Below are 17,500 nucleotides of genomic sequence, written 5' to 3'. Positions count from 1 at the left end.
AAGTCAATGAGTAGTGATAACTAGGCTATATACAAGGGGTAGCAGTACCAAGTCAATGAGTAATGATAACTAGGCTATATACTAGAGGTAGCAGTACCAAGTCAATGAGTAGTGATAACTAGGCTATATACAAGGGGTAGCAGTACCAAGTCAATGAGTAGTGATAACTAGGCTATATACAAGGGGTAGCAGTACCAAGTCAATGAGTAGTGATAACTAGGCTATATACAAGGGGTAGCAGTACCAAGTCAATGAGTAGTGATAACTAGGCTATATACAAGAGGTAGCAGTACCAAGTCAATGAGTAGTGATAACTAGGCTATATACTAGAGGTAGCAGTACCAAGTCAATGAGTAATGATAACTAGGCTATATACTAGAGGTAGCAGTACCAAGTCAATGAGTAGTGATAACTAGGCTATATACAAGGGGTAGCAGTACCAAGTCAATGAGTAGTGATAACTAGGCTATATATTAGAGGTAGCAGTACCAAGTCAATGAGTAATGATAACTAGGCTATATACTAGAGGTAGCAGTACCAAGTCGATGTGCAGGGGTACGAGGTAATTGAGGTAGATATGTAAATATAACTAGGAATAAAGTGAAAAACTGTAAACAGTAGCAGCAGTGTATGTGATGAGACAAAAAAGTTGTGCACAAAGGGTCAATGCAGATAGTCTGTGTTGCTATTGTTGTTAACTATTTAACTAACTACAGTATTTAGCAGTCTCATGGATTTGGGTAGACGCTGTTCAGGGTCAGAATTATGACATGGCTTGTCAGCCTCCAGAGGCGGAAGAGGCATTGTCGTGTTTTTGATGATCAGGCCTACCACTGTCGTGTTGTCTGCAAACTTAATGACGGTATCATAGACCATGCAGTCGTGGGTGAACAGAGAGTACTGGAGGTGACTAAGCACACACTCCTGAGGTGCCCCTGTATGGAGGGTCAGCGTAACAGATGTGTTGTTGCCTACCCTCACCCTCACCGCCAATATGCCGTTTGGTTCTAGAGAAGTTTCCTACCTGAAGGTTCTGAGTTCAGTGCAGTCATTTACGTCAGCAATCCATACATTCTATTGTTACATGTCAAAGAAAGTGAAAGGTGTATTTGTGCATCCATGCCTTCGCTTTCTCCATGAATAAGACCAATCATGGGCTGGCATTCAACTAAACAGTAGTATGGTTGTCTGCGGACTACCTTCCTCCCCCAAGGCCCCACTTCAATTAACGGGAGGTGGTGCTTTATGCTGTGAATGAGGATTGATTGAACAGACTCCAGCGTGTCTACATACGGCTCAGTTGATGCTGAGGCAACTTGAAGCATAATTCACTTTAGGGCCGTAGAGGGTATCTGTGAACCCCCTGGCCAACCCTTAGTGCAGGATGGAAGGGGGCTTGCTGCAGTTAAAGGACAACATGTCAATGACTTCAGAGCCAGAGAGGGTATCTGAGAACCCCCTGGCCAACCCTTAGTGCAGGATGGAAGGGGGCTTGCTTCTCTCAGAATGTCAATGACTTCAGAGCCAGAGAGGGTATCTGTAAAAATCAAAACTTCCCACCCTAATTTATTTGATTTGATTTAAGTGCAGCACGGAGGGGGGTTTGCTTCCTTCCGAGAAAAGTCACGTCCCTGTCCTCTCCAGAGGCTCAGGTAGAATGACTTTGTCGGTGTCTGGTCTGTCATAGTTTTGTATAGACGTTACAGAGCTGCAGATTGGCTGTCTGACATCATTCCCTCAGGGGGCGCTGCTATAGTGTATTTCTACTCTAAGATGCATAGATTTTTGAAAGAAAGACTCTGCGATAAGCCAGCAAAGCCTTGTGCCTTGTGGGAAAGGAAGGGTTGTAAATTCAGCAGAGAGCATCGTAAAAATTTGCACAACAGAGCAGATTAATGGCCCCCTCTCCTGACAAACATATTTCTAGAAACGAGAAAAGGAAAGAAGGTGCTGCCCACTAATCAGTGTATGATGCGTCTGAATGGCCAGGAGAGTCCTGTGCCCCATATATCACACAGACAGACAGAGGAGAATAAGTTAGGCCCAAAGACAACAGTGTCACAGTGGGGGTGGGGCCTCTGCAAATCTGCAGTCTTTAAAACTTCAAGAGATCCATTGTGAGATGTAAAAGTACCTCTGAAGAGACAGTCTAGTATGTTGGGGAGCTATGGGATAGTTGACTGAGCCACCGAGGGAAGCCGAAGCGCCTGAGATGAGATCAAACACATGTAACATCATATTAACATCACATCTACTCTCTCTCTCACCGACAGCTAGTCATACGACTACACAGGTCTTCCCATGGGTGACTGTAGGCAAGAGTGGACTAGTTCAACATGTTGGACAAAGGTCTGAGAATGCCCCTGTCCTGCTAAAGATTACAAAAAAACAAAACCATGTGGCAGAATAATCACATGGATGTCTTCTTGTCAATGTTTCAAATGACCCGCAGAGAAGCAGACTATGATGTGTGATTGCCACACATTCTGAGGACTTACATCTCTTTGGAATGACTAAGATGTGTTTATAAGGATCTAAGTCAGATCTAAGAAACTCTCTCTTTAGTGCTGTGCAGTTTTTTTCTCTCTCTCTCTCTCTCTCTCCCTCTCTCTCTCTCTCTCTCTCTCTCTCTCTCTCTTTCTCTCTCTCTCTCTCTCTCTCTCTCTCTCTTTCTCTCTCTCTCTCTCTCTCTCTCTCTCTCTCTCTCTCTCCCTCTCTCTCTCTCTCTCTCTCTCTCTCTCTCTCTCCCTCTCTCCCTCTCTCTCTCTCTCTCTCTCTCTCTCTCTCTCTCTCTCTCTCTCTCTCTCTCTCTCTGTGTGAGCTGAGCACTTTCTGATGCTGGATAAATACCTCCTGTCTCAGCGGAGTCTGCTGAAGTGAGAGAGTCTGGTAGCTATCACAAGAACTTACCCAAGGAGAGGGACATTAATTGCCCCATTTTTTTCAGCAGGAGAAATAGCTGGTTATTTTCCTTATATTGTGAAAAGTTTTTTCTTTCATAGTGACGTGACCCAGCCAGTCAGAATATTCATGAATGAACGGGTTGGTTTAGCTGTAGCAGCTTGTAGCAGGAGGGAGGGCAGTTCCTACAGGGAATCGATAGTGAACACAAGAGTCCTTACTAGTAGAAATTCTGCTTCTTCTGCTTCACTGATGGATTTTTCTCCTTGCTCCCACAGGCCACTACATCAAAGTGGGACGGTCATGAAACCTGAGCAGTATAGGCTCAGATGAGAGGGGTTATTCTGTCCTCTAAGCAAACACATGCTGTAAGTTCATGATAACCACCTTTCACTCTTGAACACATACGCACACACTCACACAATTACACAGACACATGCACACATGCACACACACACTCGCTCGCACGCACGCACACACACACACGCACACACACACACCGACTACACACCGACTACCGCCCCGTTGCACTCACTTCCGTCATCATGAAGTGCTTTGAGAGACTAGTCAAGGACCATATCACCTCCACCCTACCTGACACCCTAGACCCACTCCAATTTGCTTACCGCCCCAATAGGTCCACAGACGACGCAATCGCAACCAGACTGCCCTAACCCATCTGGGCAAGAGGAATACCTATGTGAGAATGCTGTTCATCAACTACAGCTCAGCATTTAACACCATAGTACCCTCCAAACTCGTCATCAAGCTCGAGACCCTGGGTCTCGACCCCGCTCTGTGCAACTGGGTAGTGGACTTCCTGACGGGCCGCCCCCAGGTGGTGAGGGTAGGTAACAACATCTCCACCCCGCTGATCCTCAACACTGGGGCCCCACAAGGGTGCGTTCTCAGCCCTCTCCTGTACTCCCTGTTCACCCACGACTGCGTGGCCATGCACGCCTCGAACTCAATCATCAAGTTTGCAGACGACAGTGGTAGGCTTGATTACCAAAAACAACAAGACGGCCTACAGGGAGGAGGTGAAGGCCCTTGGAGTGTGGTGTCAGGAAAATAACCTCACACTCAACGTCAACAAAACAAAGGGGATGATTGTGGACTTCAGGAAACATTAGAGAGAGCACCCCCCTATCCACATCGACGGGACAGTAGTGGAGAGGGTAGTAACTTTCAAGTTCCTCAGCGTACACATCACGGACAAACTGAATTGGTCCACCCACACAGACAGCGTTGTGAAGAAGGTGCAGCAGCGCCTCTTCAACCTCAGGAGGCTGAAGAAATTTGGCTTGTCACCAAAAGCACTCACAAACTTCTACAGATGCACAATCGAGAGCATCCTGTCACCGCCTGGTACGGCAACTGCTCCGCCCACAACCGTAAGGCTCTCCAGAGGGTAGTGAGGTCTGCACAACGCATCACCGGGGGCAAACTACCTGCCCTCCAGGACTCCTACACCACCCGATGTCACAGGAAGGCCATAAAGATCATCAAGGACAACAACCACCTGAGCCACTGCCTGTTCACCCCGCTATCATCCAGAAGGCGAGGTCAGTACAGGTGCATCAAAGCAGGGGCCGAGAGACTGGAAAACAGCTTCTATCTCAAGGCCATCAGACTGTTAAACAGCCACCACTAACATTGAGTGGCTGCTGCCAACATACTGACTCAACTCCAGCCACTTTAATAATGGAAATGGATGGGAATTGATGTAAAAATGTATCACTAGCCACTTTAAACAATGCCACTTAATATAATGTTTACATACCCTACATTACTCATCTCATATGTATATACTGTACGCTATACAATCTACTGCATCTTGCCATCTTTATGTAATACATTTATCACTAGCCACTTTAAACTATGCCACTTTATGTTTATATACTCTACATTACTCATCTCATGTGTATATACTGTACTCTATGCCATCTACTGCATCTTGCCTATGCCGTTCTGTACCATCACTCATTCATATATCTTTATGTACATATTCTTTATCCCTTTACACTTGTGTGTATAAGGTAGTAGTTGTGGAATTGTTAGGTTAGATTACTTGTTGGTTATTACTGCATTGTCGGAACTAGAAGCACAAGCATTTCGCTACACTCGCATTAACATCTGCTAACCATGTGTATGTGACAAATAACATTTGATTTGATTTGATACACACACACACACACACACACACACACACACACACACACACACACACACACACACACACACACACACACACACACACACACACACACACACACACACACACACACCCTCCACAAAACTGAATAACAATCACTATCTCAAGCCCTAGCTGTCTGTGATTACTGAACAGTGTCAGGGTTATTCAATGAACCTGTTAACTCAGTAAAACACATCTCCATCGCAATTAGACTGAAATAGTCTGGGCTCATCTGAGATGTGGTAATGGCATTTCGCTTCTGGGTCATTCACTAACGATCAACAAGTTGGAGAAAAACAAATTCTGCCCCCGACTCACACCATGCATGCCACATTTCTACAGTTGGGTATGTGATGATTGCTTATTGTTATTTATTGAGGCCAAAATGGCAGAAGGCCATTGCAGAAACGTACTCATACATATTCAAACACACTTGAGTTCTAAGACTATAGAGTCTTAACGAGCCATACAAGTGGCAGAGAAAACAATAGTTTATATGAGCGACAAGTGACTGTGTCTGCAGCATATTATGTATATGAAAAAAATGTAAGAATATTGATGCATACAGATGTAGGATCTTAATTTGAGCCAGTTTGCTACAGCAGGAAAATAATCCTGCAGGAACAGGAATTGTGAATTATTATGTGGATTATAATTACAGCCAAAACACAAATATCCCGAAAGCCAATTTTCTCTTGTAAGCTGTTAGAAGGATTTAATACTTATGACAGTGATATTTTATGTGATTACGATTCGACACGGACCCGCCCGGACCTGAGTGGTCGTACAGTTTTTCTCAATTGCTAAAACACTAAAACCCATTGGCTGAACAAAGTTCTCAGTTGTCTGGACTCATTTAGCTAATTATGCAGTCTGTTGTCAATACCTTAAACCATTTCACATGGTAAAACACAATTTGCAGATCTCACTTAGACTTTTCAGCAAAACTCTAAACACATTCTCATTCTCAAAACACATTCTGCACTCTAATGAACATGTCATCCATACTGGTAAACACAAGTGGCAACAATCAAATTTAAATAAAGAAGACATGTCATTGATTGAACACAGCCACTCAAAATTGATTGAACCTGTTTCATATGATGAGACACAACCAATATAAGCCAGTTCAGAGAGCAAACAGGTTGTTGAAGGTGGGAAGGAGACAGTCTGAGAATGGATAGGAGAAACAATGTGAGAGGACGAGGACGAGTGTGTATGCGAGGTGGGCGACGAGGAGGAGGAGGAGGAGGAAGAGGGCAAGAAAGAGGAAGAGGAAGACAAAGAGTGGAAATATCTGATGAAATTCGAGCAACAGTTATAGACCATGTTCTTGTCCATGGACTGACAATGAGGGAAGCAGGACTTAAGAGTGCAACCCAATTTGAGACGATTTTCTGTGTCCACCATAGTCAGGACATTCAGAGAAGAGAACAGGTACAGGATACTACTGTATTTTTGCAATTGCAAATTTACTGTACTACTCTATATGCAGCTGTTTCAATAGACATTTGTAAAGTTAATCACTGTATGTATTGTACTGCATGAATATGTTTTGTAACTGCACAAATACTTTTTGTAGAATTGCAAGGCTGCCACATGCAGGTGGAAGGACAGCTATTTTCACTCGGGAGCAAGAGGCCGTTATACTTGGCATGGTCCTTCAAGATAATGCAATACGACTCAGAGAAAACCAGGAACGAGTGATACAAGACAACACACACTTCCAGGGAATCGACAGTGTGAGCATTTCCACAATTGTCCGTGTCCTCCATCGTAACAGGATGCGAATGAAACAAGTATACAGAATACCTTTTGAGCGCAACTCACCAAGGGTGAAAGAACTGCGAGCTCAGTATGTGCAAGTAAGTGTACATTCAGAAACATTTACTGTAATCCAGATTGTCTACAGTACTAACACATACTATGTGAATGACATTACTCTTCCGTACATACAATGTATGTGAATCAGAAGCCTAATTGTACTCTACAGTATAGCACTGTCGCTGTACGACTTACAAAATCCTACATACAGTATATTGTATTTCTACACAGACAATATTTGACTTGGAATCCTTGGACAGACCCCATGAGTTCATATTTGTCTATGAAGCAGCCTTCTATCTAACAAAGAAGAGAAGGAGAGGCCGAAACATGATTGGACAGCGGGCCATTGTTGAAGTCCCTGGTCAACGAGGTGGCAATGTCACAATCTGTGCTGCTATCAGCAACCATGGTGTTCTACATCACCATGTTACACTCGGCCATATAACACCCAGCACCTTCTAAGATTTATTGCCAATCTAAGATATATTTTATTTGAGCAGCAGGTTCAAGAGCAGCAGGGTCAAGAGCTAAATGAGAATCCCATTCCCACCTATGTGGGACAATGTCAGTTTCCACCGAGCTGCTCAGGTAAAGGAATGGTTTAACATCAATGGGCAGTTTATGAACTGCAGTTTATGAACCTCCCTCCATACTCGCCTTTCCTGAATCCGATTGAGGGGTTTTTCTCCTCTTGGAGATGGAAAGTGTATGATAGACAAACCTACACCAGAGTAAATCTGCTGCTAGCCATGGATTAAGCCTGTGGTGATATAGGTGAGGAATCATGTCAGGGCTGGATACGGCACACAAGAGGCTTCTTCCCCCGTTGCCTCAGGAGGGACTATTTTGCTTGTGATGTCGACGAAGTGCTCTGGCCTGACCCAGCCCAAAGACAAGAAGAAGCACATTGATCACATGTTTACTCCTTTGATTTTTGTCCCTTTTAGTATTGTATACTGTAGTACAGTGCATTGTAGGCTGTATACTGTACAGTGGACACATTGTATGGCCCTGAACATTGTGCTTTCCATTTATTAACAGTGCTGACTGCTCAATAGATTTTGACTGGTTGCAGGTTCATATCAACAAAGAACAAGAATTACAGTATCACAGAGACAAAGGACAAGTTTGTGAGATGCAGGGTACAGTACTGTAAAAATAGGGGTACAAGGAGGAGGAAGAACAAAAAACAAAATTGCAAAGAGCAAAGCAGAGTAGTCATTTCTGATCACTTTTGAGCTACTATGATAGAACATGTTTTCGTTCATCAAAACACAATGACGGAAAAATATTCATATTTTTTTAGATTCAAAATTGACTTCTCCCTGAGAATTGTATGTTTTGAACAATGTGTTTTCTATTTTTCGGTGTATTGTTTACTGACTGCTTGAGAATGTAAATCATTTTGATCAATTTGTTTATGATTTGAGAGCACTGTTTGATTTTGAACACAGGTAAAACTGTTTTGAGGCAAATGTTTCATTTTGTGAGAGGAGTCAGAAGTTATGTAAATAGTGCTTGAAGATGAGGTTTTGTGTTTAATGTTTTCAGGAAATGGAGCAAGGTTTCAGAAATTGTGTTTTAGCAATTGAGAAAAACTGTAATGTTTTCAGGAAATGGAGCAAGGTTTCAGAAATTGTGTTTTAGCAATTGAGAAAAACGGTAAATAAGTGGCCATTTGACACAGGAAAATAATTACATACAGAACAAGAGAAAGAGAAAGAGAAAGAGAAAGAGAGAGAGAGAGTTAGAAATAAATAAAGAGAGAGAAGGAGAGAGAGAGAGAGAGAGAGAGAGAGAGAGAGAGAGAGAGAGAGAGAGACAATTGGTAAATTACATTGAAATGTTTCCATTAGAGTTCTAGTGTGTGAGGCAACCATTTTGTTATTTGTCAGGAATGCCTTGAAAAGGGGGAAAAAAACATGATAATTTTTTGAGTAATTTAGTATCCCCATCAGGCACTCACTGCCACCTGGTTATTATCTTCAACCAGCCTGGGATTCTGATTTGTTTTCTTGGCATGGACGCTCCCTTCCCAGGTCAGTTCATTCTGCCTCACATGCAGTTCGATGTAACCAGAAAATGCCCTTCAGGCCAATTTAGGACCAGAACATCTCACAGTAAGCTATTTGTGGGGTGGAATCACCTACAGAGAAAAGTAATGGACTTTTGACCAGAGGGTTCTAATTAATGTTTGTCCCGAAAAAGGGGGCTTTGATAACGCATATACAGTAGGTGCAGTTATTGGTTTCTGTATTGAAAAGGTAGCCCATAATGCACAACATGATTTCTATATTCTGTTACAGGAAATTGATTATAATTTATATTTAATTGATTCCCATATTGTGTCTATAATTGCTTCAAATCCAATTAAAATATTCCAACGGCATAATGCTGGCTTACAATGCTGGCTTCTGTCATAGTACATACTATGACAGAGAATATACTTTAACAGAAAATACATGCCTTGAATCAATATCAGAAAGTCTATTAAATGGCTTATAGCTCTGCTCAACTTAAAGTCAACCCATACCACTGTGCTGATTGAAATACCGGAACAACTTCAGGTACAAAATCATCCACTTACACAGTCAGACGCACACACGCACGGCGCACCCACACTCACTTACACACAACCAGAACTAAAGCCTTCTCAGAAGTAGCTGACTAAAGCCTGCCGCTGCAGAACAGATGACTGACAGTTCCCATCAGCCAGAGGCTAATGCTCCCTCAGCTGCTGTCGACCGTCAGCCCTTGGGGTGAAATTACACCCCAGCCCGGCCCCATCCCAGCAGCCCCCGCTGAGGAGGCACAAGGTGTGAGGCATCATGGTCACGCCACTGCCTTATGGCTTAACACGCTTCACCTAAAGTTCACTGAGCTGCCTCCCCCTCGGCCACACCATCCCAGGTCTGTAACCTTCCACTAACTGAACCTGCCAGAAGGATGACATATCAGTGTCCTGTAACATAATGTGATGTTTGCAGGGAATGTGTGGACAGTGCTGTTATGTAGAGAGGCCAGGCCGTGGTGTGCAGTAAAGGGATTCTGGGTCGTGGATTACTGCCTGGGTCGTATGATATGCAAGGTACAGCAGATTGTTGACTAGAGCGAACCCACTGGGCAAAGTGGTTGAATCAACGTTCCTTCCACGTCTTGATTAAGTCGAATCAATATGGAAAACTGATTGGATTTCATGAACATCAGGGAATTTCGTATTTTTTCACCCAACATTTAACCTAAATCCAATGACATGGTGAAATGTTTTGTTAATTTCAAGTTGAATTTGCATTAGTTGACAAGTCAATAAAATGTCAATCAGAACTAGATGTTGAACTGATGTCTGTGCCCAGTGGGAAACTAGATGTCATGTATGGCAGTAACACTAATGATAGGTTTGTTTACTGCATGCAGGTGACCTTCCTGGTTAAGTAAAGGACAAAGAGTGGAGAACCGTGTTTGACACATTAAGACAACTACAAAATAAGCATGTCGAATAAAAGATGCACGCCACTTCACTACTTCACTGATGCCAATGAGCATTTTTGGCTAAACCCTTCATTCACTTCAACGCGTGGTTCATCTTCATTGTGTATTCAATGAAGGAATTCCTGACTTGTGATACACGCCACAGGATGTGCAGTGCAGTGAGAGAGAAAATTCACCTTCAATAACAACATCTCTTCCATCAGTGTCTCTGCTCCAGACAGTTTCAGTGACTGTAACAGCTCAGGAGTTAATCCAGCTCCGACAGCTTAATGATAATAACAATATATGCCATTTAGTAGAGTCTTTTATCTGAAGTGACTTACAGTCATGTAGGCTTATATTTTATGGATGGCCCAGGAATCGAACCTGAGATCTTGGCGTTACGACTGATCCGTGTAAAGGAAAGAATGAATGGGGCCATGTATCGTGAGATTTTGAGTGAAAACCTCCTTCCATTAGCAAGGGCATTGAAGATGGAACGTGGCTGGGTCTTTCAGCATGACAATGATCCCAAACACACCGCCCGGGCAACGAAGGAGTGGCTTCGTAAGAAGCATTTCAAGGTCCTGGAGTGGCCTAGCCAGTTTCCAGATCTCAACCCCATAGAAAATCTTTGGAGGGAGTTGAAAGTCCGTGTTGCCCAGCAACAGCCCCAAAACATCACTGCTCTAGAGGAGATCTGCATGGAGGAATGGGCCAAAATACCAGCAACAGTGTGTGAAAACCTTGTGAAGACTTACAGAAAACGTTTGACCTCTGTCATTGCCTACAAAGGGTATATAACAAAGTATTGAGATAAACTTTTGTTATTGACCAAATACTTATTTTCCACCATAATTTGCAAATAAATTCATTCAAAATCCTACCATGTGATTTTCTGGATTTATTTTTTCTCATTTTGTCTGTCATAGTTGAAGTGTACCTATGATAAAAATTACAGGCCTCTCTCATCTTTTTAAGTGGGAGAACTTGCACAATTGGTGGCTGACTAAATACTTTTTTGCCCCACTGTATATGGCCCCGTAATTTATCTTACAGTTCTCTTATGCGCTCGGCGTCCCTTATGCCATTGTTAGTACATATTAATTGTCAGTAGAAACTACATTTGTTTAAACAAGTCAGCCATATCAGCTGTGTTTTTTTTAAAGGCAGTAAATGAGGCTGAAGGAACTGTTTCTCTGCCAGACAAGGTTCCGCTGATAGCCAGGTGTAGCAGTGGTAAGGTGTTGGGACTGCTGTTGGGACTCTGCAGTTGGGACAGCTATATTTAGGCCCTAACAGTTTGTGGGCATCGTTGGTCACCGTTATAGTGCAATGAATCTATTGTTTAGTGAGGCGCACAGCACTACATAGAGCCATGACTATGTGGAACTCTATTCCACATCAGGTAACTGTTTTATCTCCCATAGGGCGGCTCACCTTTGGCCCTCACCATTAGGGTTTGGTAGGCGGTCATTGTAAATACCAATTTGTTCTTAACTGACGTGCCTAGTTAAATAAAGGTAAAATTTTAAAAAATGGATGCAAGCAGTAGAATCAGATTTAAAAATACACACGCACACTCCAACACACGTACTCTACACACATGTACATTGTAATAATGTTATATGATGTACTGTTTTATCTTTTGTTTTATGTGTTTGGACCCCAGGAAGAGTAGCTGCTGCCTTGGCAGGAACTAATGGGGATCCCTAATAAACCCCAGGAAGAGTAGCTGCTGCCTTGGCAGGAACTAATGGGGATCCCTAATAAACCTCAGGAAGAGTAGCTGCTGCCTTGGCAGGAACTAATGGGGATCCCTAATAAACCTCAGGAAGAGTAGCTGCTGCCTTGGCAGGAACTAATGGGGATCCCTAATAAACCTCAGGAAGAGTAGCTGCTGCCTTGGCAGGAACTAATGGGGATCCCTAATAAACCTCAGGAAGAGTAGCTGCTACCTCGGCAGGAACTAATGGGGATCCCTAACAAATACACATACAAATATGAAAGTGAGTGCTGTGCTGCTGAGTCGGGCTCTGGTCAGGACACAGAGTGCATCTGTCTAGCTGTCTGCCTGCCTGTCTGTCTGTCTGTCTACTGGACTAAAGACAGGACTACAGACAGAGAGTACACAGGACTACAGGGCTTAAGGACTACAGACAGGACTACAGGACTATAGACAGGACTACTGGACTACACACAGGATTACAGGACTATAGACAGGACTACAGACCTACTGGACTACAGACAGGACTACATACAGGACTACATGATTACAGACAGAGACTAGACAGGACTACATGACTACTGGACTACATACATGACTACAGACAGACTGTATACAGGACTACAGGACTAGAGGACTACAGACATAGAGTAGACAGGACTACAGACAGGGCTACAGGACTACAGACAGGATTACAGGTCTATAGACAGAGAGTAGACATGACTACAGGACTACAGACAGGACTACAGACAGGACTACAGACAGACAGTAGACATGGCTTCAGGACTACAGACAGGACTACAGACAGAGAGTAGACATGGCTACAGGACTACTGTACCACAGACAGGACTACAGACAGGACTACAGACAGAGAGTAGAAATGGCTACAGGACTACAGACAAGGCTACAGGACTACAGACAGGACTACAGACAGGACTACAGACAGAGAGTAGACATGGCTACAGGACTACAGACAGAGAGTAGACATGGCTACAGGACTACAGACAGAGAATAGACATGGCTACATGACTACAGACAGGGCTACAGGACTACAGACAGGACTACAGACAGAGAGTAGACATGGCTACAGGGCTACAGGACTACAGACAGGACTACAGACAGAGAGTAGACATGGCTACAGGACTACAGACAGGGCTACAGGACTACAGACAGAGAGTAGACATGGCTACAGGACTACAGACAGAGAGTAGTCATGGCTACATGACTACAGACAGGGCTACAGGACTACAGACAGGACTACAGAAAGGATTACAGACAGAGAGTAGACATGGCTACAGGACTACAGACAGGACTACTGTACCACAGACAGGACTACAGAAAGGATTACAGACAGAGAGTAGACATGGCTTCAGGACTACAAACAGGACTACAGACAGAGAGTAGACATGGCTACAGGACTACAGACAGGACTACTGTACCACAGACAGGACTACAGAAAAGATTACAGACAGAGAGTAGACATGGCTTCAGGACTACAAACAGGACTACAGACAGAGAGTAGACATGGCTACAGGACTACAGACAGGACTACTGTACCACAGACAGGACTACAGACAGGACTACAGACAGAGAGTAGACATGGCTACAGGACTACAGACAGGACTACAGACAGAGCTACAAACAGAGAGTAGACATGGCTACAGGACTACAGACAGGACTACTGTACCACAGACAGGACTACAGACAGGACTACAGACAGAGAGTAGACATGGCTACAGGACTACAGACAGGACTACAGACAGAGAGTAGACATGGCTACAGGACTACAGACAGGATTACAGACAGAGACTAGACATGGCTACAGGACTACAGACAGGATTACAGACAGAGACTAGACATGGCTACAGGACTACAGACAGGACTACAGGACTACTTTCTCATGCACACACACACCAGATGGCACATTCATAGATTTCTAATTGCACTGCCATTCAGGAAACGAGTCTTTGTTGTTGCTATGCTGAGTGGCCGGCATATACAAACACCTCATCTGAGAGCCAGTCACAACTGCAGTGACTGCAGGGAGGGGGGCAGGGCAGGAGGAGAGGGGGAAAGGAGGAGAGGGGGACGCTGACTGTCGTGTCCCCTGATTGCTCTGCGAGTGCAGCAGGTAATCTCCCACACTATGACATGACCTTGAGCTCTTCACTCAGGACAATCATAACTTGACCAACTGGGCAGCTGAGCTGACCTAAGCACATCTTACAGGGACATCTTCCACTAGCTCGCTCCAAGCGTTTAAAGACCCTGCCAAAAGCATGACCTTCTTCCTGCCTGTTTTTTTATTGGATTTGTTGTCCCACACAGCAAGCATCGTTTGTTTGTCAGACGGCTCCATTCTTCTACTACAGGCTCCACTACTGAACGTTTCTGCTTATTATCCTCCAAATAGTAATTAAAAGATTCAGTCATAGATAGTGAGTCCCTGCCAGCTGCCGATGCTTCCTGCAATAATGAAGAGATTTCCAGACAGAGGAGAGAGAGGATAGAGAGAGAGAGAGAGAGAGAGAGAGAGAGAGAGAGAGGGGCATAAGAGTTCTTCAATGTCAAATTAGGAACGAGTCTAAACTATTTCACATTACTGTTAACAGCAAAATCCCAAATAACCTCGCCTGTGTATAAATATCAGAGTCATCTGAAGTAATTACCTCAGCTTGGGTAACTAAGAGAGGAACAATACAAAAATTAAAAAATTAGCAGCCATTCGAGCCATTGAATGGTTGAATCCCAAACTGGACTACAGGAAGCATGGCAGTTATTTTTCTTCTTTAGCCACACTTGTCAGTCCCTCAGTCCTCCACTCCACTAGCCTCTTCTCTCATCCGAGTCCACACACAGCTAGTTAAGCGGCTGGTCTCAAGTTAGTGCCTTTCCTTTTAGACGCTAACCTCTCCAAGGTGATAAGAGCTGTATCGAGTGCCAAAGACACTCAGGAGCTTTAGTGGTCATCAGCTCCTTTTTAGGGGTCGATACTCACTGGTTTTATGAGGCTATCTCTATATAAGGCAAATATGTGGAAGGATTGGAGCTGTGAAAGCATTCAACTGGTCATAAATGTGAAGTGAATGATTAATAGTGATTCTTGGTGATTCATAGTGAGAGATCAACCAACGTAAAGACAATATGTTTTTTGATGACTAACGTCAATATACCTTTACAATGTACTTACTTCAATAAGCCAACACAAGGCACTACCCACAGGATTTTCAAAGACAAATAGAGATAGTCTGAGGTTTTGTTCTACTTCATTGTATTGTGTGTCCTCCTCGTTCTAGACGTCAATGTCTTGGCTGGGCAAACACGTATAGATGTAAGATTGGCAAGCGCATTCAAGCTTCTGCCATTTTCAAGGTGAGATTCTTCTCGCTACAGATAATTAACCACAATATCCTCATAACACTTGTTCCTGGCAATCCTGTTTTCTTTCTCACACACACACACACACACACACACACACACACACACACACACACACACACACACACACACACACACACACACACACACACACACACACACACACACACACACACACACACACACACACACACACACACACACACACACACACACGCAGAGACTTACCAGAAGTTGACAAGGAAGGGATGCTCGAGGTTCCGCATGATCTGCATCTCCTTGAAAACATTGCGGACCTCGTTCCGTTCCACACACTTCAGTTTGTTCATGTACTTCATGGCGTACATTTTCTTTGTGTCCTTTTTCTGCACAATGCACACCTAGAGGGAAACAGACAATAGCTGTGCATTCATCATGCTATCAACTGAGTTTACTGAATGTGTTTCTTACTGACCATTGCAGTGTTGTTTTACTTATATGTAAACACAAGCTGTAAGAAAGCGCATCCACAGACTGTGAAAGTTGAAAACAACTGTTCTATTGCAACAGTAACTATGCGCATTAATTACCTGACTCAACAACAAAAAAAGTCACAACATGAAATGTCGGTACAAATTCATAATTGTCGATAGACAACTTGTTCGTTCGACATGGTGGGATCTTTTGTTTGTAAAATGAATTAATTGATAAATGGCGGTGGAATACTTTTATTTGTAAATATTGATATAATAACCATCATATCTAAGTGAACTTGGAGTCATGTGATGATATGGTGTGTGGCCCTCCCACTACGACTCGGAAAACCATGTAGTTTATTAGGCTACAGATTAATGAAATTATGATGAACTTCACAGGCTGGTGAATGTGCAAGGTGACAATAAATATTGAGGTTCTAGTGACATGATGATCGGCTGCTTGGCTACCGTTGTAACGGCTCTCACTGGTGGTAGAAAAAGTAGACGAAGGCGCAGCGTGGAAAATGTTCATGATTTTAATTCAAAAACCACTCAAACAAAGTAACAAAATCGAAAACGAAAATGCACAGTTCTGTCAGGCAACAGTAACTAAACATAAAACAAGATCCCACAACCTAATGGTGGGAAAAAGGGCTGCCTAAGTATGATCCCCAATCAGAGAGAACGATAGGCAGCTGCCTCTGATTGGGAACCACACTCGGCCAAAAACAAAGAAACAGAAAACATAGAATTTCCCACCCGAGTCACACCCTGACCTAACCAAACATAGAGAATAATAAGGATCTCTAAGGTCAGGGCGTGACAACCGTTTAATGAATAAAAACAATCTTGCACTTATCCATAATAATCTAATGTAGGCCAGCCTACTGTTTCTGCGAGCTTTTGGCTAGAGCGCACGTAACAAGAGGGGTCATTTTTGTGACAAACCATCTGTAGATTTGAAATTGTGATGGAAACCCAATTAACTTGTATTTTTGAATTTGGTACATGGAAATTTAACTGAAAAAGTACTTTCTATGTGCACTACGTCATCACTCACAGCCTTTTATTCTCAACAAGTCAATTTGATGGAAACACATCTCTGGTGGGAAAATTTGCATATTGTTTTTGTGGAGATTTTTGAATATTTACATTAAAATCTTGTCGCCAATTGGATGGAAACCTAGGTTCCCCTTGTCAAGAAAAAAAAAGATTATTTAATGTGTAGATATACACATATACATAATAATAATAGCCATTTAGCCAATCATAATAGCAGCTTCAATACAACCTGCAACAGACTAACTTTTCACCAGGACTGATACAGATGAATTTCTCTAATCATTTGGTGGTTTACTGTACATGTACTTTCAACTCAATAAGGAAGTGATTAAAGTGATCTAAGTGAGTGATTAGACCACTGGTTCCCAACCTTTTTTGGTTACTGTGCCACCAACTGAATTCTGCTCTGTCCAGAGTACCCATGAAGTACCCCCTCATGCATTTTACTAGTCAGCCAATGGTCTCATGAGTCTTCTCACCTACCCC

The 17,500-nt window shown here is 43.2% G+C and overlaps 1 protein-coding gene across 1 annotated transcript in view; it reads right to left on the bottom strand.

Moving 5' to 3' along the window:
* LOC110534850 (serine/threonine-protein kinase 32A) overlaps positions 1 to 17,500 on the bottom strand; it is a 99,784-nt gene that overhangs the window by 64,142 nt on the left and 18,142 nt on the right. The window contains exon 4 of the mRNA XM_036934555.1: positions 15,726 to 15,877. Coding sequence (XP_036790450.1) covers positions 15,726 to 15,877 — 152 coding nt within the window. The remainder of the gene's footprint in view (positions 1 to 15,725; positions 15,878 to 17,500) is intronic.

The sequence above is a fragment of the Oncorhynchus mykiss genome, chromosome 10 (assembly GCF_013265735.2).
Source record: "Oncorhynchus mykiss isolate Arlee chromosome 10, USDA_OmykA_1.1, whole genome shotgun sequence".
Taxonomy (NCBI): Eukaryota; Metazoa; Chordata; class Actinopteri; order Salmoniformes; family Salmonidae; genus Oncorhynchus; species Oncorhynchus mykiss.
The sequence above is the reverse complement of the archived record's forward strand: the minus strand, read 5'-3'. Positions and strand labels throughout refer to the sequence as shown.